We start from the raw sequence: 24,604 nt of genomic DNA on the forward strand, positions 1-24,604 counted from the left end.
TTTCCTCTGACACAAGCTAAGAGAATGGTCTGGCTGGCGCTAGATCGACTAAGTGGAACCATAACACAAGAACTGGGACGCGACTCCAGCACAATTCCAGAACTGAGTTGTAGCGCGCTCTGAAGATAGAATCTTAATTGGCATTAGGAAAATGCTTTTATTTCATCTTAATCTTCTGTCGGCCTCAGCCTCGGGACCGAGTTCTATTCATCCGACTAAAGCGTGTCTGATCTGGTTTTCTTTTCACGCTGTGTTCCGTGCAACAAACCAGTGGGATTCAGATTGACTTCAAAGCTAATACTCTCCGTCTGACGGGGCAGGCTGCGTTTGACTGGTTTCAACCGAAACGTCACCTGGAGCTCGAACAGGCTAGGATTATAGAATTATAGACTGCGCGGTGTGGAGAAAAAAAGCGTCTTTGTTGATTCAATTGACAGAGTTTTATTGGAAAACTTCCCTGGGGTTCATTGAAAGAGCTGGAAAATGGAAAGGGATTAGAAATGGATTGTTGATTTTTAGGGTCGTTTTATTTTTTTGTTGGCGAAGGTCGTGAAAGAAAGTGATGGAAAAGCCGAACGGTCAATGGTCCAATTTGATTCTACAACAACAGATTCGAGCCGCTGACAATGGTGTAGAACAATGGAGTCATAAAACCAAACGGCCCGAAAGTAATAACGCTTGATCTGGCTTGGTATCGTCTCGAAATGGGGATCCCGGCTAGCTTATCAAGTAATGAATGTCGTATTCAGAGAGCTCAAAAGGCTAGCGGATAAAAATTAGCAGCAGTCGAGAACGATAATCGTTACCGTAGCTCATGCGGATCGCAAAGATAACTGGATGGGAAGATCCTCACCAGCTGATGATGGTTGCATATTCATAGCGAGTGGCATGCTTACATATTGCGGTTTCCTGAATGGACAGGCCGAGCAGCGCAGCACTGACTGTTCAAAGAGCGGTTCGTTGTTGAGCTCATAAATGCTTATAATGGGTTATAATGCCATGTTGGCTTAGCTGCCACGTTGCTCCGCATAGGAAACGTTGCTGTACGGTGGTTCAACATCTTCCGGTACTTTAACATACACATATGTACGTACGGTCGGTCGCTGTTGCTGCGGTGGTGGCATGCTTCACGCAGCAAACTGCAAGGCCGCAAACAACAGAAACCACCAACAGAGCCTAGCTGACTGCGTCATTCAGTGTACATTTAGGACGATGGTGTTCGGTTGTTCAAAGTGAATCCCAGGGCAGAAAGGTGCTTTCCCGCTCGGTTTGCTCGTTGAATATTCCTACTGACGAGCCCCACTGGAGGTGGAGGCTAGCGAATGAAGTGAAAATAGAAAATGTACACACCATCCATAGGTCATACGTAAACAACACACATGTGTTTGGTTCCATTAGCTCCCTGGATAAGGCCCGAGGTTGTTGGTTTAACGTCGGTTGGACGTATCCCCTGCCAGGCGATTCTAGGGCTATGTTAAATTGTGCAGTAGATGATAATAATATGCTGCGGCACGTTGTATTTAGTGCGAATCCTTTTATTCGTTACCTGATTTCGTGGTATAATATTTATGTTCGCGTCACTCATAATCTATTTGACTCCAACGGGTATGGCAGTCAGCTTGAAACGGGTGCAATTTGTCCGGTGACACATTCAACCTTGTTGACACAATCGCTTTCCGTTTATTCGTCAAATGTATGTAATTAGTTACTTTAGTGTTCTCTACCATTTTAGCGAACAAATAACCTGAATGTATCTACCTATGGTGAGATTGTCCATTCTTACTAAATTAAATTTTCCTACACCCAACCGGATGATGTAAGATTTGCTTATGGGATTCATCATCGCAGGATGTTTTAGTGGAGAACGTATGAACGGAGGATGCGATATTCCGAGCTACGGTCCAATGCAAGAAAATGGAGAATGAAAATTTTTGGAGTGTAGGGTAGAGAACTACTTCGGCATTTTGGCCCATTTTGGCCTATCGAGCAAAACACATCAAATAAAACTATGATTTCAGCGTTTACAAGTCAATTACAGTCAGGAATCCTTATTGCCGCTTTTGGAATTTTCACTAATAGGGGCTGTGGTGGATTATCTCATTTGTTTCAATATATAGAGCTATACTGTCTTCCACAAAGTTGTTGTACTGGGATAGACCAACAAGCCTGTGTCATTGGATTCAGGTTTAATTGGGAGCTTCGCCGCTAGCGGCGCTTCAGTTTTATGTTACTTATGACGGACACTATAATATATGGATCATAGGTCCAACATAGAATATGTCGTGATCCTGGCCATATGGAAAGTTACTGTCTTGAGCAAAGTTGTTCAAGTGACCAAGTCTTTTCGGATGGTGGCCATATTAGTTCAGAACTCTCTCACTACGCAGCGCTAGTGTGCATATGAGCTTGCTATATAAGTTGCATCTCAAAATTCTGGCCTTGTAGGAGGTTACTGTCTTCAGCAAAGTTGTTCAGGTGATCATATACTTTTGCATGGTGTTCATATTAGTTCAGAACTATCTCACCATGCAGCGCTAGGGTGCATGTGAACTTCTTATATAAACTATATCTCGAGAACCTGGCCATATTCAATGAAGACCTGCAAGAGGGCCACTATACCATTTTGGCCCCGGACTCTCCCACCCGGTTGAGTCGGTCTGGGGTCCATGCGACCATCGACATCTTCGCAAACAACATGGGACACAACGTCTCGCAACCTGTGGCATTCCAGGAGCTGAGCTCGGACCACTACCCGGTGGTGGCCGAAGTTGGATCCTCGGTAAGCCGATTCGAAGCTTCCCGGCGCAACTACCATCGAGTCAACTGGGCGCTATATCAACACTGCGTCGACACAACCATCGACTACGATGTCCAACCGGGGACGTCGGAAGATGTTGACCGGTGCCTACAAACCATCGAGGAGGCGATTTTTATCCACGGGCCAGGGAACAACACGTGCTAGTATCCAGACAGGAGAGTAACACTCTGAACCTTGACAGCCCTACCAAAGATCTCATTAGACTCCGTAACACCATTCGTAGGCAGTACCAGCGTACTGGACTGCCTAACTTGAAGACCAATTGTAATCGATTAACAAAGATCATTCAGGCCAGGTTGGTGGATTTCAGAAATAACGATTTTGCTAGTAAGATCCGCTCGCTCCCAGATTGTGCTAACCCCTTCTGGAAACTTACAAAACATTCTTAAAAACAAGCCTAGGCCCATTCCCCCACTGACCCCACTGGATCGTCCCGGCAACCCAGTGGTTCATCTGATAACTCCTGAAGAGAAGGCTGTCGCGATAGGTCAACACTTCGTCAGCTCCAATCTCGGACAAAACATCGTCAGCCCTCATGAATCTGAGGTTGCTGAAAATGCAACCAATCTTCTTCAGATTCCTAACATTTTTCCAGAGGAATCCGAGATTACGGCTGACGAACTGTTGGCCTATATCAAATCATCTAAAAACATGAAGACCCCAGGTTTCGACAATATCCTGAATCTGGAACTCAAACACTTGAGTTCCACATTCTGCAACCATCTGGCACTGATTTTTAATCAGTGCCTCAGACTTGGCTACTTCCCCTCGTGTTGGAAGTCAGCTAAAGTCATACCCATCCGGAAACCTGGGAAGGATCCGTCCTCTCCTTCAAGTTATCGACCAATCATCCTTCTCTCAGGGTTATCAAAACTGTTCGAAAGAGCACTGTACCACCGGCTCCTAACATCTGCCGATGAAACCAACTTGTTACTCGAGGAACAGTTTGGTTTTCGGAAAGGTCGTTCGACCGTCCACCAGCTGACTCGAGTAACAAACATTCTCAGACGGAACAAGTCTGTTTCGAAAACATCTGCCATGGCGTTGTTGGACGTTGAAAAAGCGTTCGACAATGTCTGGCATGATGGCCTGGTGTTCAAATTGCAGCAGTACGGTCTTCCAATCTTCCTAGTGAAGGTCATAAACAACTATCTATCAGACAGGACGTTCCGAGTCTCTCTGAATGGCATCACATCGGGTACTTTCAACATCGGTGCCGGGGTTCCACAAGGAAGCATCCTTGGCCCCATCCTATTCAACCTGTTCACCTCCGATATACCGGCTCTCCCTGATGGTGGATCGTTGTCTCTGTTTGCAGATGACACATCCATCGTCTATAAGGGTAGGGTCATCGGAGCTCTGACTGCCAAACTTCAGAGAGGCCTGGACGTCCTGTCTGAATATTTCAACAGCTGGAAGATCCCTATCAACGCGGCAAAAACCCAGGTCATTATCACTTTCAATCTCCTAGACTTGTTCCGTCGGAGAATAACAAGATCTGCCTGAACGGCACAGTGGTGGAATGGTCCAAAGAGGTCGTGTACCTCGGGCTAACACTAGACAGCAAGCTGATTTTCAGGGAGCACGTTGACAAAACCAAAACCAAGTGTAACATCCTGATAAGATCACTGTATACACTCATCAACAGAAGGTCTACCCTGCCCCCGAAAAATAAGCTTGCTGTCTACAAACAAATCATCCTTTCCGTAATCGAGTACGGTATGCCAATCTGGGAGAGTTGCGCCAAATGCCATCACTGCAAACTCCAAATGATCCAGAACAAGATCCTTAGGATGGTCCTAAACAGTCCCCCGCGGACTAGAAATTCTGAGATCCACCTCCTGGTTGGAATTCAGACATTAGAAGAACGGAGAGTATTCATCCTGGAAAGGTTCAGAGACACCTGTCTGAGATCAAATCATCAGATCATACGTGATCTAGCACGTTAGGTTAAGTTATACTCGTAGTTAGGTAGGTTATCACTTTTTCAATTCAAATAAAACACATCCCCAAAGGGATATTCTGTAAACTAGTTGAAAAACGCAAATATTAAATTAGAATATCAAATTAAACAAAGATGAAGAGCCAAGTAGGCTAATCAATTAAAATGATAAATCAGTGTACTACCATAATCAACAGAAATAAACATAATTTTACTACTACTACCTGGCCATATGGAAAGTTACTGTCTTGAGCAAAGTTGTTCAAGGGACCAAGTCTTTTCGGATGGTGGCCATATTATTTAAGAACTCTCTCATTACGCAGCTCTAGTGTGCACATGAACTTCCTTAATATGTTATGTCTGGAAAGCTTGTCTATATAAGATGTTGCTGTGTAATGTGAGGACACGAAACGGAATAGGGATGACATGTAGAGAGGCTGTTAATCCATTTCGGACGCCATTTTAAAATCCAAGATGGCGATTATCGATTCAAGAAAAACTGTCAAATACCCTACAATATGGGTATTTTCAGAGAGGGGATGACGTATAGAGGCTGTATATCGATTCAAGTCGCCATTTTGGGATCAAATCTGGCGGGCATCGGTTCAATAAAATCTGTCAAATTCCAAAATATGGGAACGACGTGTAGAGATCAGATATCGATGCCAGACTCCATTTTGAAATTGAAAATGGCGGCCTTTGCTTTAACGTAAACTTTTAATGGGGACGACGTGTATAGGCCCAAAATCGATGTCTGCCACCATTTTGGGATCCAAAATGGTGGCTATGGACAGCCTCGTATCAATTAAGCACAGTTAACGTGGACCGTGTATGGGGTAGGTTTGGCGGTTATCCACTAGGAAGATGAATTTTGTCTAATTAATGTTTTAGGGTATTTTGGAGCTCAAAATCCCTAAATTTCCCTATATGTGGGTAGTGTTAGAATGCGTAGGCTAGCTACCAGTTACGTCAAATCGACGATCAAATGCATTGCTTACAAAAGCTGATGCGTCCCTTCGAAAAAGTAATCGAGATTTGTATAATGTTGTAACGGTCACTCCATGTTGTAAATATTAAATCAGTCAGTCACTCCTTGTTGTAAATATTAAATCAGTCAGTCACTCCGTGTTGTAAATATTAAATCAGTCAGTCACTCCATGTTGCAAATATTAAAACAGCCAGTCACTCATTGTTGTAAATATCAAATTAGCTATAATTAAAGTAGGATGAAATGGATCTAATCTATACGCCAAAAACTACGCCAGTAGCGAAACGACACTGGTCGATTTACTATAAAAATAGAATATCTCGTGAGTAAAGCCACACGACCTTGTGCAATTTCTCCCAAGGCCGAGTCCAGTGAAATCTTCGGGAAAGTTGGGAAAAGAGAGAGTTGTGGCTACACCCGACATTGAACGAAGGACCAGCGATCGGAATAATCTCTCGCATTGCCGATCTAGTTCGAAGAAGTTCACGGGAAAATCGAACTTCCGTTAAGTTCGGCCGAGGTCACCTTCCCTAATCTGAGGGTCACGGTTTCGCCTCACTTTCGTCCGAACCGCATATAACAGTGGAAGTGTATCCCTTTTTGTTCGCGTTATTTGATAGTTTTGTATAGTGAGTTAAAGCAACGTGGTTTTACTTTATTCTTGAATTCTAATTTCTCCTCGTTGATTGTTTAGTTAAAGCTATCAATCTAAAAGTAGTGTGCGTCATAGGCTAGACTTTGTGTGTGCAAAAAACAAGCTAGACCAGGTAATGTGCTGCTCGGTAAAGAAAATCTGTGCAATGTGCTTAATGGTATTTTCAACAGCCGACGGCTACATCCTCTTCCAACGCCATCATCTGCATCCTCGGGGCGAAAGATTCCGGCAACCGTCACCTTGGCCGGTGGAAAGCGATCCGCATCCACATCGCTTGTCGGGGCTTGGTGGTTGTCAAGCGCCACCTGTGGTAGAATTACCATCCGTCCAACCACGTGGAAATCGTTGGCCGTTCAATCACCAACGGTCGAACGCTAAGTAGCACCGTCGCCGCCCGTAACAGCAGCGCAGCAGTCAACAGCAGCAGCATCAACTGGTGAGTCCGTTCCAATTGTTTCTTTGTTGAGTGTGGCGTCCGGCGAGGGCGCCACGGAGGACCTTTTTTGCCGACCATCAGGTCGAAAAGCATGAATTGTTAAGATTTGGATAAGTCCAATATTTGTGAGGTTGGGTGTCGGCAGGACAACGTGCACACGTATCGTAATATATGGATGCCCACCCAACCCTTTAATGTGAGACACCCGGGTGCCAAGCTTTGCCGTTCCCCGCTTGCTGCATCGTCGTGAGATTAACCGAGAAGAAAAACACAAGAGCACAGCACAATATGATAGGTAGATAGAAAAACCGCACGCACACAAGTATAGGTAGAGGAATAGAATAAAGAGGAGTAGGAAAATACAAGCAATCCAAAGTTCTGAAAAGCATGAGTTTACAATAAACCTCAACTTACCGTTTTCCGTTATAAAATGAATGTTTGATTTGAATTGAATGTAATGTTGTTGATCAGTCCTATTAAAACTTTTGAATGAAAGGAAGAAAGTGTCTTCACGTTGTTTCGGGTCCGGGTAATTATGTTGTCTTCCGCGTGGTCGGAATTTGACTTGTATGTGGCGTACCTCTTTTGTTGAAGCTGCACCTCTGGCGGAAATAAGTGGAACTACCGATGAGGAAAGCTTGACGTGTAACGTCGTTTAGGTTTGTGTGATCTCTTACCGTGAGCTTCGGGGAAATATTTCGGGGTGTGAGAGATTATGCTGTTTTAGCAATAAGGTTTTCTACCCGATCAATTTCGGTGGTAGTGAAGCTGGCTCGATCTCTTCTTTTTAGGAAGATTACACTTGGACTCGCCCTTGAGGCAGTCTCATCCGGGCAAACTCAACATGGTATGCGGTCTCCTTTATCGGAGTGGCGCTTAAGCCGCATACTTATTCGAGATCGACCAGTGACGGCTACAATGTGTTTAACGTATCATTGAGCAAGATGGCAACGTTTCGACTTCCCTAAGAAAATGTTGGATTTTTTCACTCTGTTCGACATAACTGTCCAATGTGCAGAAGCTTTTGAACTCGGATAGGTGTTGGTGGGATGAAAATATAATGCATATTCATTGTAGATGGGTCCAGTTCGCTGACAATTTCATCTACTGTTGCCGGTTCATCTCTAATGATTTCATTGATTTCACCGTCTTTCTGATCCCCGGCGTTTCAATGCGTTAGGACATATTTAGAATCAGTAGGCCGAGTTTGGGGTCAAGAAGCAGTGTTAGACTTTTAAGAATATCTCACGCTCTGTGTTACGCTTTATTAAATTTTACGATACGCACTGAAAATTAAAAAAAATATTGGAAGGCATCAGCAGTGATTACACACTCCACTGCGTCCTAGCAAGAAGTACGGTCGACTTAGTTCGCGCTCCGCTATTTTGGGAGCTTTCTCGCTATTCGCTTGATTTATCGCTTAGTGTTTCCTGACATAGTTCCCAGTTAAACAATTAACTAAAAGTGAGTTTTTTTTTTTCTGAGAAGAAAGTGTGTTTTTGGCATCATCGGAAGGAAAATTGTTTTTGTGATTGCCAATTCGCCAACCATTTTGCGCACCATCGCACAGTGGGGCGACTCCATACAAAGTCTGGCCAAGCAAAAAATTCTCCAAATTATGAAAAAAAATCATGATTCTTGGATAATTTTGGGGCGCTGAATCCAAATATGTCATAAGTTTTGCATTATAACTGGTACTTTTTACGTTATAAACGATTTTGTATGTTTTTTTTGTTAAATTTTTTATACGTTGTAACTGTGAATGATGGTCATGAAACAAGTCATACAATTAAGATTTTTATTTTTAAACAATGCTTATAAAACATATTTCTTTATTATTTGCTTAAAATATCCCTAACAATAAAGTTATTATAAAAAGCAGCACAAATTAAAAAATCACAATTGGTCAAATTTGTATTTTCCTTCTACTTAAACTTCTTCCTCATCATCAGCATCATCATATTCTTCTTCTTCTTCTTCTTCTTCTTCATCATCGTCATCGTCATCATCATCATCATCATCATCATCTTCTGGTACCATTTCGCTTAAGTCAGTTTTTGTCTTCATCAGAAATTTAACTTCCTCTGGTAGACTTTTAAAATTATGTTTTTCCTTCTCATAATAAGAGTTAATCATTGGATCGGTGGTGATAAGAAGGCGATTGATAATATCTCAATTTGTGTTTTCACGCTTATCCTTCCGAGTGAAATGCTCTCTAGTGTTTTTAATGACTTTGTTACATTTTTCTTGAGCCTCCTCCGTCATTCTTCCAATCGGCAGTATCACCGCCTGAACAATGCTATGCCCATGAATCAAAATTCTGTGCATCGACGACGGCATGTAAAACCACGCGTACAACTCTACGTAGCGCTTTGCGGTATCAATACAGTAAATTTTGAATTTAGCTGGGTCTATTTGCTGATTTGACGAATATTTTGCTCTTATTTCCTCAGTACGGCGCCGCTTCGATCGATCACTGCATTCTTCAAAAGCTTTTTCAGATTTTCCTAGCCGCCAAGGTGCTTCAGATGGTGGTATTGCATATTTCTCTAACCAATCTGAATGGTCCTTCTCAAAGTGGTCGCACTTCCGTTGGGATTGTAGAAATTTCCTGTTGAATGCTTTCCAAAAAATCTCAAACTCTTTCTTCGCATTCGAAGGAAAGCATTTTTCCGCGGCTGCTTTCGTCTTTTCTAGCGATTCTTGATGTTTCATCGTCTCGTAAATCTGTTTTCTTTTTAGTCCGTTTCCTTTAGATTAAATGAAAACAAAATGATTTTTATAACGGTATTGAAAATATATGAATTAAAACGAAATGTTAGATCACTATTTCACGACATAAAACGCAAAGAAATTCACCATACTAAAAAAAACTTATTGTTACGGTACGGGCGATCGCTCTCGTATAGACAGTGGATATTCAGGATTCATCGCAATTAATTTGTTCTCCAAATGCAACTTACTTGTATTTACATTATCTGTATCCATCGCTGATTTGGATTCCATAATTAATTTCGATGATAACGTATAATAATAATAAATTCAAACCGATAAACGTATTTGTGAAATATATGGATAAACTGATACCGCAAAACGGGGCATTGATAGTTTTTTAAAGTATTTTCTAAATATTTTTACGGCAATGAATGGTTTTCAAATTTAACTTTTTTTAAACAAGTACTGAGGTTCCTTGAGTCCATTCGTTAGTAACATGTTTAAAGAAAATTATTGTATTTGCACTATTTTTTTAGTCTTTTGACCGAACATCGATATTTTGATTTGGGGTTACTTTGATAATGCTCGATGAATATAGAAAAACATACGTGAATGTCAAACAAGTTAGTTCAAGAAGTATGAAACTTTGAATGAGTATATAATCAGAAAAATTATAAGCAATAAGAAGACAACATTGAATTTGTGATGGCCTTATTGAAAAAAAAAAACATTTCATACGTGATGGTTTGAGTGCTTTTTCAAACAGGCGAAAAGCAAGAAAATTGTTTTTTAATATGTTTGGAAAATATGTAACACATACTTTACAAAAACTCTTACGATATCAAAGGTACCCTAAGGTACAATATGGAACCAATGTTTTCAATTCAGAAAAAGTGCAGCGAGTAAATTTAATCATAATATTATTCCATCAAAGTTACCCACATTATCAAAGACACCCCGTTTTACGGTATCTTTTTACTGCTGCGCTACTACGTTTGGGAGAGAGATGAAGTGGTATGATAAAGAGTGTCGAGCACTTTTTATCATTCTTTTAACAAAAGACTCTCTGCCTTATCACTGCTTTTTGAAAGACACAAAGAATAATGCAGATTGAAAACGGGCCTTTGCAGATTAGTGCTGGTCCAAATTGAATAATTTCTATTTTTCGATGCTGTGTTCAACTTCTTAGGAGGAGATAAATTTAGCCTAAGGGTCGTTACACATTTTCTATGATTTTCAAACCCCGTCCTTAAATTTTTTGTAACAAATCCCAAAAAAAATATGGCACGTAAGAAAATCTTAGAACTCTCTGTGCTTGCATAAACCATTACGTAATTAGTGTATGAGCCGTAATAACAGAAAATGGTTCATGAATGAGGTATAGATAAAGCAAAATTTGCTGTTTTTATGCACTAAAAATGCGCAATCAACCAATCTGCTGATCGTGATTCTAATTTAAAATTGTAGAATGCCACCTGAGTACAAACACTTTTTTTTCATTTCGCACTATCAGCATCCTGCGCAAGTCTGCGCAAGATCAGGTTATGCTCATTCGAAACCTTACATTTTAAACTACCTTTTACAACTGGTGTCAACCATGGCAAACCCTGGCTTCATAACTTTGAAGCTTCATTTATATGGAAAAATCACTATTTTTTTAATCAAATAAAGATTTAGGCCTACTTTAATAATTTTCTACAAAATTTAATGAAACAAATTTGTTATGCATTGTTTTTAAAACAACTTTCTCTCAGACGTCACCATAATCCAAGCTACCGTTAAACCTCCAGTTGATTGAGTAATAATGCCGTTTTTTCGAAAAAATGCGAAAAAAGTTCAAGGTGACCAACTTCAAAAAGGCATAAATAATTCAAATTTTCTTGTATTGCGTTCATATTTTGGATTTGAACGGGTCAATAGTATAGAATGATAGAAAAAATAGAATGGAGGAGGAAATGCAAATTTTTCAATTTTGTCTAATGGCCAGCCATTCCCCACTGTGCATCGGTGCGTGGTAACGCATACCTGCACACGGATCATCGTCATCGAGTGTCAGCATCTGCCTCCGCATTTACACCGCTCATCATTCATCGTGTGTTCAGCTGAGTGCCGACCCTCACATAAGCACACACCAACGACGACCGCCCGCACACGCTGATCGAAGATCATCCACGCTGCGCGTCGCTCCGCTGCTGCCGTTTAAACGCTCGGTGGTAGTAGTATAGGATTATCAGATAAGTTTTTGTTCTTGTTTCTCTCTTTCGCCCATCAGTTAAATTTTAAGTTTGTGTTCTGTGTTTGTAGTTTTTTTTTGTGTATTGTGTCCGAGTGATTATCGTTTCAGCGTTTTTTGCTCCCACTAGTACGGCAAAATGGACATTTTGTCGCAAGAAGAAATGGACGTTTTGTCGGAAGATGACACCACTTTGCCACGCGATGGCAAGAAGGGTCGAAAACGTACGTCATCTCAGAAAACAGATGATGTCATCCCTGGTTCATCGTCTCAGTCTGGCAAAGGACAGGCTCAGATAAACCCCCGATCGCGAGTCTATCCAGATGACTTGACTGGCCCATGGGTTGTCTACTTTCAGCCCAGAAACAAACCTTTGAATGTAATGCAAATTAATAATGATCTGACGAAGCGATACTCGGCCGTGACTGAAATCACGAAGGTTAGGCACAATAAACTTCGTGTGTCCGTCTCTAACCTGAAGCAGGCTAACGAGATTGCTGCCTCCCATCTCTTCACGCTCGAGTATAGAGTTTACATCCCAGCTCGTGATGTGGAGATCGAAGGTGTGGTCACCGAAGCGAGTCTGACCCGCGAGATCTTGGAGAAGCAGGCGGTTGGCCGTTTCAAGAACCCTTCGCTTCCCCCGGTGAAGATACTGGATGTCCAAAACTGGGCTCAGTATCTGTCAGCGGTTTTACCCCCACAGACTCGTTCCGTGTGACCTTTTCTGGTTCAGCCCTTCCTCACTACATCGAACTGGGAAAACTTCGACTACCTGTGCGTTTGTTCGTTCCCCGGGTCATGAACTGCCAAAACTGTAAGCAGTTGGGACATACGGCCTCCCACTGTGGCAGCAAAATGCGGGGAGAAGCATGGGGATGACACCTGTACAGCTACCGCACCAAAATGCGTGTACTGTAAGGGAACTCTTTATGTTCTCTCGTTGTGCCCGGTGTACAAGCAACGCGGGGAGAAATTACAACGCTCACTTAAGGAACGTTCCTGGCAGTCTTTTGCAGAAATGCTTAAGACGACCACGCCATCGATCAATCCCTTTTCTCTTTTGTCAGATGACGAGACTGACTCTGACTTGGCGGAGGAGGGAACTTCTTTCCATTTTTCTGCACGGAAACGAAAACGCATCCGCTCGTGGAAAGTTGAGAATGAAGAATCCCAAATCAGCTTGCCCAAATCAAGGAGTGGTGGAAAAAAGGAGACTTCTACTCCTCCTGGATTCAGAAGAACTGACTATACACAGGATTTTCCACCTCTCCCGGGGACATCAAAAACCCCTGATGTCCCATTTTTAAGAGCAGAAGCCCCTTCTTCATCTGGGTTGTTCTAATTTGATAAAATTGTGGACGATATCCTCAAGTACCTCAATATTTCTGATCCTCTCAAAAGCATTGTTCTGGCAATGCTTCCTTCTGTGAAGACCCTCTTGAAGCAATTGACATTGAAGTGGCCCCTCATTGCAGCAATCATTTCCTTCGATGGATAATTTTCCAAACGAGGTCGGGGATTTGATCACTATTCTACAGTGGAATTGTCGAAGTCTTATTCCTAAATTAGACTCATTTAAGTTTTTAGTTCACAATAATGATTGTGATGCATTTTCTCTTTGTGAAACTTAGCTCTCTTCAGATATAGATCTTCCTTTTTATAATTTTAACATTATTCGACTGGATCGTGAGGATTCGCGAGGAGGAGGGGTACTTTTGGGGATCAAAAAGTGCCATTCCTTCTATAGAGTGAATCTTCCACAATTTCCAGGTATTGAAGTTGTCGCATGTCAGGCTACCATTAAAGGAAAGAGCCTTTGTATTGCTTCTGTTTATATTTTCCCTAGAGCCGTTGTTAATCGAAAACAACTTTCAGATATATGTTCAGTACTTCCTGCTCCACGGTTGATTATGGGGGATTTTAATTCCCACGGTACAGGCTGGGGGGAGCTGTATGATGACAACCGTTCTACTTTGATATATGACCTCTGTGACAACTTCAATATGACAATTCTTAATAATCGAGAAGTAACACGTTTGGCTGGTCCATCCTCAAATGGAAGTAAATTAGACCTCACATTTTGCTCTAACTCATTATCGTTGGATTGTACGTGGAATGTGATCCAGGATCCCCACGGTAGTGATCACTTGCCGATCAAAATTTCGATTGCCAGTGGGTTCAATCCGTCGGAATCCGTTAACGTCGCGTACGACCTCACCCGTAATATCGACTGGACAACGTTCAAGACCGCGATATAGGAAGCCGTGTCGTCGGTAGAAGGGCTTCCACCGTTGGAGGAATATAACTTCCTATCCAATCTGATCTTGGACAGCGCACTTCGAGCTCAAACTCGGCCGGTTCCTGGAACGTCTTTCCGTAGGAAACCTCCTTCCCCTTGGTGGGACCAGCAATGCACAGAGGTTTATCGAAAAAAGTCCGACGAATTTAAGCTTTACCGGAAACGTGCAACTCGCGTTCCTTTCGTTGGAAATTCGGCTCCGGGGGCTGATAGAATCAAGTTCAACTTGTTGAAGAACCTCCCAGACGTCGCTAAGGAGATCATGTTGAACTTGTTTTGTCAGTTCCTGGAGCTCAATATTGTTCCCGATGATTGGAGGCAAGTGAGAGTTATAGCCATTAAAAAGCCTGGAAAACCCGCGTCAGATCATAACTCGTATCTTCCCATCGCGATGTTATCGTGCATTCGAAAATTGTTGGAGAAAATGATCCTTTTTCGCTTGGACAAATGGGTTGAGACGAACCACTCAGATACTCAATTTGGATTCCGTAGGGGCAAGGGAACGAACGACTGTCTCGCGTTGCTTTCCACAGAAATTCAGTTGGCTTTTGCTAAAAAAGAAGGGGGCTTTTGATTCAGTACCGGTTGAAGTCCTTTCAGACAAACTCCACGATAGTGGCCTTTCTCCATTAATTAATAACTTTTTGTACAATTTGCTGTCAGAGAAACATATGAGCTCTTCCCCAGGGCTCATGTTTAAGCCCCCTTTTGTATATTTTCTACGTCAGAGAAATTGACAATTGTCTAAGTGACAACTGCACGTTGAGACAACTTGCAGATGACGGTGTAGTGTCTATGACAGGACCCAAAGGGGTCAACCTGAAAGGACCCTTACAGGATACCTTAGACAATTTGTCTACTTGGGCTATCGAGCTAGGTATCGAATTCTCCTCTGAGAAAACTGAGTTGGTCGTTTTTTTTTAGGAAACATAGCCCAGCACAACCGAAGCTTCAACTTTTGGGTAGGCCGATCACTCATTCCATGTCTTTCAAATATCTTGGGGTCTGGTTCGATTCCAAATGCACCTGGAGATCCCACATTGAGTATCTGAGACGAAAATGCCAACAAAGGATCCATTTTCTTCGAACAATTACCGGAACGTGGTGGGGAGCCCATCCACAAGATCTTCTGACGTTGTACCGGACAACGATTTTATCGGTTTTAGAGTACGGTAGTTTTTGCTTCCAGTCGGCGGCTAAAACTCACATCATCAAACTGGAACGTATCCAGTATCGTTGTCTTCGTATCGCGTTAGGATGCATGCACTCGACTCATACGATGAGTCTAGAAGTGTTGGCGGGCATGTTGCCACTATCGGATCGGTTTTCGTAATTGTCCCTCAGGCTCCTCACCCGTTGCGAAGTTATGAAATCACTGGTAATCGAAAACTTTGAAAAGCTTCTTGAGCTGAACCCTCAAATTCGTTTTATGTCATTGTACTACGTGTACATAACACTGGATGTCAGCCCTTCACAGCATAATCCTCATCGTGTATGCTTCTCCGACTTCGGCAATTCAGATAGTTTTGATGTATCTATGACGCGGGAGATTTGTGGGATCCCAGCACATCATCGTTCCATGATCGTTCTTCACAGATGGATAATTAATAGAGGCGTCCGCTGGTTATGGTATTTATAACGAATTTCATAGCGCCTCTCGAATGCTTCAAGCTTCCTGTTCCTGCTAGAAACGATCGCCTCACTTCCACCAGATCACTATTTTATTTTTACGGATAGTCTCAGTTCTGTCGAGGCTATTCGCTCCATGAGGCCGATAAAGCACTCCTCGTATTTTCTCATGACCTTTGCATGGGTCCCATCTCATTGCTCGATTCCGGGAAATGAGAAGGCGGACTCACTTGCTAAGGTGGGCGCTATGCAAGGCGATATTTACGATCGACAAATCGCCTACGATGAATTTTTCTTCATTTATCGTCAACAGTCAGGTGTCGAAGAGTCCTTGGTTCAAGGGGTTGGATGTGGGTCGAGACTTCATTCGTATGATGTCTCGCCTCATGTCCAATCATTATTCGTTAAACGCTCACTTGTTCCGTGTTGGACTGGGGGACAGCAATCTCTGTGAATGTGGGCAAGGTTACCAGGACGCCGATCATATTATTTGGTCTTGTGCTGAGCATCGTGGAGTCAGATCTAAGCTGTATGATTCCCTTCGGGCTCGAGGTAGACAACCTAATGTTCCAGTTCGGGATATTTTGGGTAGACGCGATCTGGAGTTTATTAAACTTATATATGTTTTCTTAAAGAATATTAACCTTAGATTGTAAGTTTGACTAACCTTGTGTTTAGTTTTTGTTTTGTTCGTGTGGTTTTTTTTTTAATAATTGTATAATTACACTGCGGATACCAAATTGAATATGAATAAGTTCATGTTTTAGGAATAATGAAATATTTGTATCGTAAATCATAACTCAAACCTCCTTCTCCCTCTCCCCATCCATAAAACTGTATATCTCTACTAACCTCGAGACGACCGCGAGTAATCGGTTCAATTCCTTTAGCTCTAGCCTTAAGACATCTATTATGTATAACGCAAATGATAACTTGGCTCTGTAAGTTTATTCGATTGAGCCTGTACAAATAAATTAATACAAAAAAAGCAGTGATTACATTTTGTAAAAAAAAAATCCGTTCGGAAAACAGAGGCACAGGGCGGGTTGTGCTTAGTAGGCCCCAAGTTAGATCTAAGCCCTATTAGTGAGTGAGTTTAATCATGTCGAAAAAAAGGTTGCCGACTGGAACTCGAACCACGAACGTTGCAATTTTCAGACCTGTGGTTTCTTCACTGCTCTCCATGCTTCGGAATTTGGATAGGCTAAAAGCGAATAAGAAATCCATCCGAACCTTTCGATTCGGGGCGTGGCTAAGAAGGTCAATTCTTCCGTCTGGTTCGTCCAGTTTCTATTTTGGAACTGTAACTTTTGGAGAAAGTGCACGAATGGGAAAAACCTACGTGGTAATTTCAAACTGTCCATTAGATCATAGTAAAACAATTATTAAAACAGATAATGTGTACAGGGAAGGCAATAAGGGAGTGATCCTTCCACAAACTGTGAAAATTGTCCTGAGTTTCAGGTGTATAACACTTAAATATAATATATTTAATTGTGTTCGTAAAATGTTAAGAAATCATTTTCCGAATGACCGTTCAGCCTATGAATAATGATCATCAAATAATACATGTGGGTCATTCCATGCCAAGTGACCGAGGCAGATGAAATATACTTCTTTCGATGCAGCCTCAATTTGGAGGTTATGTTTATTTTAGTCTATCTTTTAAGAATCCACATTTTTGTTACGATCAAAGAACCCCTCGGCCCAGGGGAACATTTTCTATTTTTTCGTGATTTTCAAGAAAGCACTACTTTATTTTATCAATATCTACGGAACATAAAAAGCTACAGTTAGCATTAATGAGCGCGTTTATGAGAAAATTAGACAAAGAATCTAAATATGATTTTGTTACTTTTGTACAGTGTTGCCAAATATTCTATGTTTGCGATCAAAAACTTAAAACCAATTTTCGCATAAAGAGTACATTAGGATTTCCAATCTGACAGCACCAGCATGTTCTTTGTCCCATTTTACATAGGAAACACTTATCGAAAAAAAGTGATTTGCGTATTTCCTGACATTGGAGCAAAGCATGTCAAAAATTATGTGAAAATACATGTTTTGCTCTTCGCTCTTTTAATTTTTCGTGCCTTCTTTTTGAAATGTTTTCTGAAGCAACAATATTGGTATTCTAAATTTAGACTAACACAAACATCTCCAACAAATTTTGCTCACATCGGAAGAGGTTAATTACAATTTTTAATTTTTTCTCGGTCACTTGGCGTTTTAACGAGATTGTCCCAATTTTAATAGAATAATTGAATTAAATTGTCATTGCTTTCGAAATATATCACACAACAATGCCAACCGATAAGTACTGCTTCATCTCATTAACAGCATCCAGACTATATGAGTATACATTTACAAAGTCTGTTAAATGGATTCGCACTCAAATGCCCCCCTGGTTTTCCAATTTCCCATTCCAGGTGTCCTGGGTTCGCCATCGAGACATCCACCTGCTAACAGTCGGTCGGTACACGTACACCTCGGATCAACGCTTCGAAGCCATGCACTCTCCGCACACCGAGGAGTGGACCCTGCGGATACGATACGCCCAGCGTAAGGATTCCGGTATCTACGAGTGCCAGATTTCCACCACACCTCCCATCGGACACTTTGTCTATCTTACGGTTGTAGGTGAGTTTCATCAATGTAGAGCCATATAGCAATAGCAATAGCAGAACGAGGAAAGCACATTGTCAGCGCAATCAATTTTGTTCTCTGTGTTGCTTGTGTAATTAAGACAAGCGCAGCAAAACAATGAAATAAATAACGAAGCTCTCCTCCGCCAGTCGGTCTGCATTTTCATTTTGTTGTTTTAGAGCAGTTCCACGCCAAATGACGAATCGATCTGATGCGACCATCTCCGGTTTGCATGAAACTGTGCATATTTTTCTTTTATTTTTGCTTTCTCAATCTAAGGTAATCCAAACGGTCAGTTATGCATTGTCCAACGTTTCAGCCGTTTTTTGTGGCCCTTCCAAGGGTAAAACTGTCAACCGTTTGCCTTTAAATTATGTTAGACAGTTTTACCCTTGAAAAAGGCCCCAATAAACGGCCGAAACGTCGGACAATGCATAACTGACCGTTTGGATTACCCTAGACTGAGAAAACCATAAAACAGAAATCTCCCTACATACCAGTCGAACAATCTATTAAAACTGTCCATAATTCCTGAGAACTTCGACATTAGGGCGTAATTGCTTTTGTAAACAAACAATTTATTTGACGATTTCTCGTGAATTAAAGATCAATCTAAAAAAATAACAACACAAACAGGTAGATGAATGGTTCCTCTATCATTTGGTATAGCTTGCTCACGAGATTGTTCTTTTATTCACGAGAAATCAGCGATTGACATGTTTGTTTACGAAAGCAATTACGCCCAAATCTTAAAGTTCTCCGAAATTGTTTGTTTTGGGCAATAATTCACATTTGAGCTAAAATTCGGCCATTTTTAATCTCGCAAAAAAAACTTCAAAATGGCATATTCGATATTGTTCAACAAATCATATCTCGCAAGAGTTACTTCCAATCGAAATGACGCCTGAGACAAAATTCAGGTTATTATGAGCTGAAAATTAAATAAAAGTGTTTCCAACTTAAATAACAACAAATCACCCATTTCTATATTTTTAAAATCTTTCTAATTTAGTAGCTTATAATTCTATTTTCAGAGGGTCGTTTATTTTTTTGATATTTAAGTTTCATACACTCTTTTGGACTTTAAACCCACAATAACGTGTGATTTTCAACCGTATATTTTCCTGAAAAGCAATTTTTTAAGTTTTAAGACTGTCTCAGACGCCATTTTGATTGAAAGTGACGTTTTAGAGTTATGAATTGTTGAAAATATCGAATTCGCCATTTTGAAGTTTTTTGCGCGATTCAAAATGGCCGAAGTTTGGCTCAATTGCGAATGATTGGCCATAACAATCAATCAGCAAAGTTTCATGCAAATCGGAGAAGGTTCAGTTTGTAGTTCAATTGTATTTGCTATTTGGCCTGGAAATGCTCTTTACTTTGAATGATGCTTCGTATCCTTTCCCAGATTGTCTGACGACGACGACGACGCTTCAACACGACCTAGAAAATTTTCCACTTTGCCAACAGTAGGTACAAGAGTGAATGATGGGTTTCGTGTAGTGAACAATAACTTCATTCGGAGTTCTTTTATGAATTTTCCCTCCACTTTATAAGAGCCACCTCCCCGGGATCTCAAGATTTGCTTTCATTTCGTGTAACTTGGCAATAAAGAAAATGTTGTTAATATCCTGTTTCGAGAAGCGCCTGGAGGATATAAATATAACAGCAATGTCAGCTCGTCCCGGTGGAGCGTGCGTTGGTGGATTCTGTAAATCAGGACACTTTCAACGGAAGCTATAGAAACGATTTATTCCAATCAATCGAACCGTCTGTTTCTCATCTTTTCCTTTGACCTCCCCTTTTCTCTTTGCATGGCTTCGCCCTCATCGATTGGTACAATCCGTGACCTGACATCGCACCGGGACTCCCTCCACGACACCATATCGTGCCAACCGCCACATCTGGGAGGTCATCTTCTGCGTCAAGAACCAGTGACAGAGATTAATGGCGGGCCTGATTTATTTATCAATAAAGGCTCGACGATAAATCTCACCTGCATCGTCAAGTACGCCCCGGAGCCACCGCCGGCCGTGATCTGGAAGCACAATCGGGACGTAAGTATTTCTGCCACCCTACCCACCGCAGGTCGGACGTGGCTTCTACATTCCCATCTACTTACCTGCACAGTGAGACACAACGTGACGTTTTCCATTTTCCCGCTTGTTTTTCTGCATATTCCAGGACATCAACTTTGATTCACCCCGGGGCGGAATCTCGCTGGTGACGGAGAAAGGTGTGCTGACCAGCAGCCGATTGCTGGTGCAGAAAGCGATAGCCAGCGATTCCGGGCTGTACACGTGTGAACCCTCCAATGCCAATCCGGCCTCGGTCCGGGTGCACATACTGAATGGTAGGTGTCGATTGCACCATGGTGGTAACTGCAGGATGCTTATCAGTCGTCATGGATGGTTTCGAATCGGCTATTTGGTAGATTAGAATCTGGAAATGTCACGTACGCGAGTATTGAGAAATTGTAGCATTGAGTGTGCTTTACAATGTTGTGCAGACAGTGGTTCCGCCTCAAGGCCCAGGCTCAATTCATCTGGATTTCAAGCAACAATGCTAGATCCATGGTCTGACTGTGGGATTTTCACACAACGATGCTTTGTGCTTTAGAGGGTGATGCGACTATGTTTCTATTCCCGCTTAGGCTCCCAGTAGGGTGCGGTCGAGCCATAGAATGTTGTGTTTCGGATTCTGGAAACTACTTAGATTTACGAACGGCTTCGGTCCCCCCAAGAACCTATTCCAAGCACGCTAGAAACATTTTCAAAAGATGCTTTAAGATGTGATAAATCCAAGTTTGCAAATGCTCATTATAGCTAGAATGCTATTTTTCGGAATTATGAAACTATGAGATATTATAGTAATAATTTGTGTGTGTAAGATGCAAGAAAAGGAGATTAAGTTTGTGTTTGTTTGTTCACAGGATCACAATTAGCTTTTTTAGCTGTAAAGAGCAATCGCATTAAGTGAGCAATCAGCATTGGCGTAACTAATGGGGGGCCAGGCCCCCTACAAAATTATCTAGCCCCCTCCAGAATTTTTGGTGTTTGTTTTTGATTAACCGAATTTTTTTCAAGCTTATTAAGTTCAATGCTACTATTTAACAGTGATTAATAAAATTGGACCACCAGCAAAGATTTTTCAAAGTCCTGAATTTTGATTACTTTTGTTGTGTTCTATTCCAGAACATAACAACAGTAATCAACATTAAGGACTTTGAAAAATCTTCAGAAGGAACAATTTTTAGAAATTATATTATATCAAATCCATGGCAATAAGACGTCTTCAGGCTCTACAAATTGGCCATGAGCCCAGGAATTTTTCTTGAACTTGTGGAAACTTCGTAAAACTTCAAATAGAAGTTCAGGGAAGATCGTAGAAATTAAGTAAACTTGGTAGATATTCTGGGAAATTCATAGACCTACTCCCCCCACACTTTGATTTTTCAAAAAAAAAAAAGGCATTTTTTTTTGCCTAAAATGTTCCTTGGGATGTATACTTTAATTTAGAAAAGACTCCAAGTCCGCCAGAATATTCTTTACCGCTTTACAAAGTGATTTCCTAAAACATGTACCGGCGCGCTGAGAGAGCATCTTTATCTTTAAACGCGTTTATCTCGAAACGGGGTTTTTCAAACTGGCGTGGGAAATAACTCTAACCAGTTATAATCAAATTTGGATATCGCCCAATTTTTCTTGTTCAAAATTAAATTCTGCTTAGAAATACGTATCCACATTTTCGATTTTGTCAAAAATGGATTTTTAATCCACGATTTCGTAAGCATTTTTAGGGTGAAAAAGTTGACTTTTTTTTTCCTAATTCCACAACTTTTGAAAAAATTAATTTAAAAAAAATCGGAATACGTATTTCTAACCCAAATTTCATTACTAATCAGGATTTTTGTTCGATTTATGTTCCAGGATCACATGAAAAGGAATATTTTCCCACGCCGTTTTCCGACTTCCACGCGAGGACGCCCTCGCGACCTGGTGCACCGGCCACGGGGAGACGCCAATCGAGTTCAAAAAAATACAAATTGTAGTTCGAAGGATGACTAATAAATGGGTTAAAACATATTTGCCCTCCCTGAGTGTTTATTGCTTAAAAAATTAACGAAAATGCCTTACTTTTTGGACGTTCAAAGTGTACTACCCCCTTAAGAAAAAAATCGTAGAAAAAAGGAACTTTGAACAGTTCTGAAAACTGCGTAGAAGTAGAGAATTCATTTAAATCTGAGGAGCTTCGTAGAAGTTAAAGGAACATTATTTTATTTTAGGGAAGTTCATTATTGATCGGGAACCTCTACATAATTTCAGTTTTTTTAGCCTCATGGACTTGGAATAGTTGTGGAAATTCAACAGCAAACTTTGTAGAAGATTTTCGAATTTCGTAGCATTTTGAGGAGCTGCGTAAACTTCATATAAGTGTAAGGGATTTTGAAAAATTTCGGGGAATTTTTTAAAAGATCTAAAAATAGTTCAATAAACTTCTAAGAACTTCAGGGATCTTCGCCTCAGCTTAGGGAACTTCGTTCCAGTTTTCAGAGATCTTAATCCATAAAAGCTCCATAAACTTCTTGGAGGTTTTGGGAACTTCGCTAAATTCAAGGAACTTTCTAGGTGTTCATGAATATTTGTAGATGTCTTAGGTGTCTTTCCAGAAGTGCAAAGATGTTCAGAGATCTTTGTAGAATTTAAAGAAATGAAAAAAAAATATAGAATGTGGAATAAATCAGGGAACTTTGTAGAAGTTGAGGAAATTTTGTAAGACCTAAGTTTTGTAGATGTTCAGGAAACGTTGCATAAGTTACAGAATATTCTTTCAAAAATCCTTCCTAGACATCAGGAAATATTCAAAAGATCTCCATATAGTCCAAGATATTAGTAAAGTTCACTGGATATTTGGTAGGTTGTAGGTTGATCAGGAAGCATTCAAAAATTGTCCAGCTAATGGAATCAGATAGAATCTTGATTATATGGCCATATTTGTACATTCTCTATAGGCAAGACCTTAGGCCTTGGTGTTTTAGCTATATTGTAATAAATTTTTCTTGAAAACATATGGGTTTGGGATCACAAAACTATTTTCATTTTAACATTAACAATGTTAAGGATTGTGCATCTGCAGCATATACATAAGACTGCCAACGAAAATGGTAATTTCAAATTTCGCTAACAAACCATATACAAAATGTTTATTGCCTCGAAAATGACCCTATGCAAAATTTCAGCTAAATCAGACATGATTTAGGGGTGGCGCAAACGCGTCAAAGTTTGACTTTTTTCACTCTCGAAAATCTCCCAAGCCTCCCCCCGAGGGGTACATGAAATTTCGGAAATCAAAAAATTTGTTTTGATGCCAAATGCCTTAAAAATGCATGAAACGTCAAGGTTTAGTGCTATCTCGAAATTTTTTTTTTTTCAAAAATCGACTTTCCGGGATGAGTTCTATGTGGAATATAGAAGATTGATGAGTCGGCTTCTAAAACTGTTCACAATTGTCTCCAACCTGCTTATATATCGAATTAAACCACCATTTAGGATCTAATACGAAATAATTCACTAGGGTGGTCCAATTATTCTTCATTAGGGTGGTCCAAAAATTCAAAAATATATGAAAAACCACAACTTTTCATCAGAAATTCCTAAAATCAATTGTAAAAATATCTTGAATTGCGTTAATCTGTTTTTTTTTTTGGGAATCATGAGTTTTACACAAGAGGAACATTTGCCAGAAAAGATGAAAAAATACTTGTTTTATACTTTGCCATATATTTCCTTATTAGTTACACCAAATCAGATTTACTGGTACTCTTATATTTTTTTCGATGATCTTCAACTAATTGTAAAATGCACTGCTTTTGATCTTCATCCGTTGATAGTTTTGAATTGTATGTTTCAACCACGCTTTGCATTATCATTAACTACTTCCAAACATTGAACCCGTCTTTTGGCATTTTTAAACTCGATGGAACTACTCCACTGCTCCACATCGACATTCAGCAACGACTTCGGAATTTGGAGAGCTTTGAATAAGTTTTCAATACCACTGCTGCCTTGTACAAACGAGTGTAGTTCAATCGTTGAAATATCGTTGGATTCAACAATGGATCTGGCTGTAATATTTTTATGAGTATCTGTAAAAAAAAAATCATTAGAAAATTAAATGCAAATGTATCAATTAAACCATTAACCTGATAGAAGTAAGGCTTCGATGACCTTTTTCTTAACC

The 24,604-nt window shown here is 40.7% G+C and overlaps 1 protein-coding gene across 1 annotated transcript in view; it reads left to right on the plus strand.

Annotated features, from left to right (window-relative positions):
• Positions 1 to 24,604, plus strand: part of LOC135709260 (zwei Ig domain protein zig-8-like) — a 575,709-nt gene that overhangs the window by 543,340 nt on the left and 7,765 nt on the right. Inside the window, exons 5-7 of the mRNA XM_065231563.1 lie at positions 18,148 to 18,358; positions 20,294 to 20,421; positions 20,549 to 20,717. Of these exons, the coding sequence (XP_065087635.1) occupies positions 18,148 to 18,358; positions 20,294 to 20,421; positions 20,549 to 20,717 (508 nt within the window). The remainder of the gene's footprint in view (positions 1 to 18,147; positions 18,359 to 20,293; positions 20,422 to 20,548; positions 20,718 to 24,604) is intronic.

This window comes from Ochlerotatus camptorhynchus, unplaced genomic scaffold, assembly GCF_037179485.1.
Source record: "Ochlerotatus camptorhynchus isolate MF236.1 unplaced genomic scaffold, CSIRO-AGI_Acam_v1.1 ptg000033l, whole genome shotgun sequence".
Taxonomy (NCBI): Eukaryota; Metazoa; Arthropoda; class Insecta; order Diptera; family Culicidae; genus Ochlerotatus; species Ochlerotatus camptorhynchus.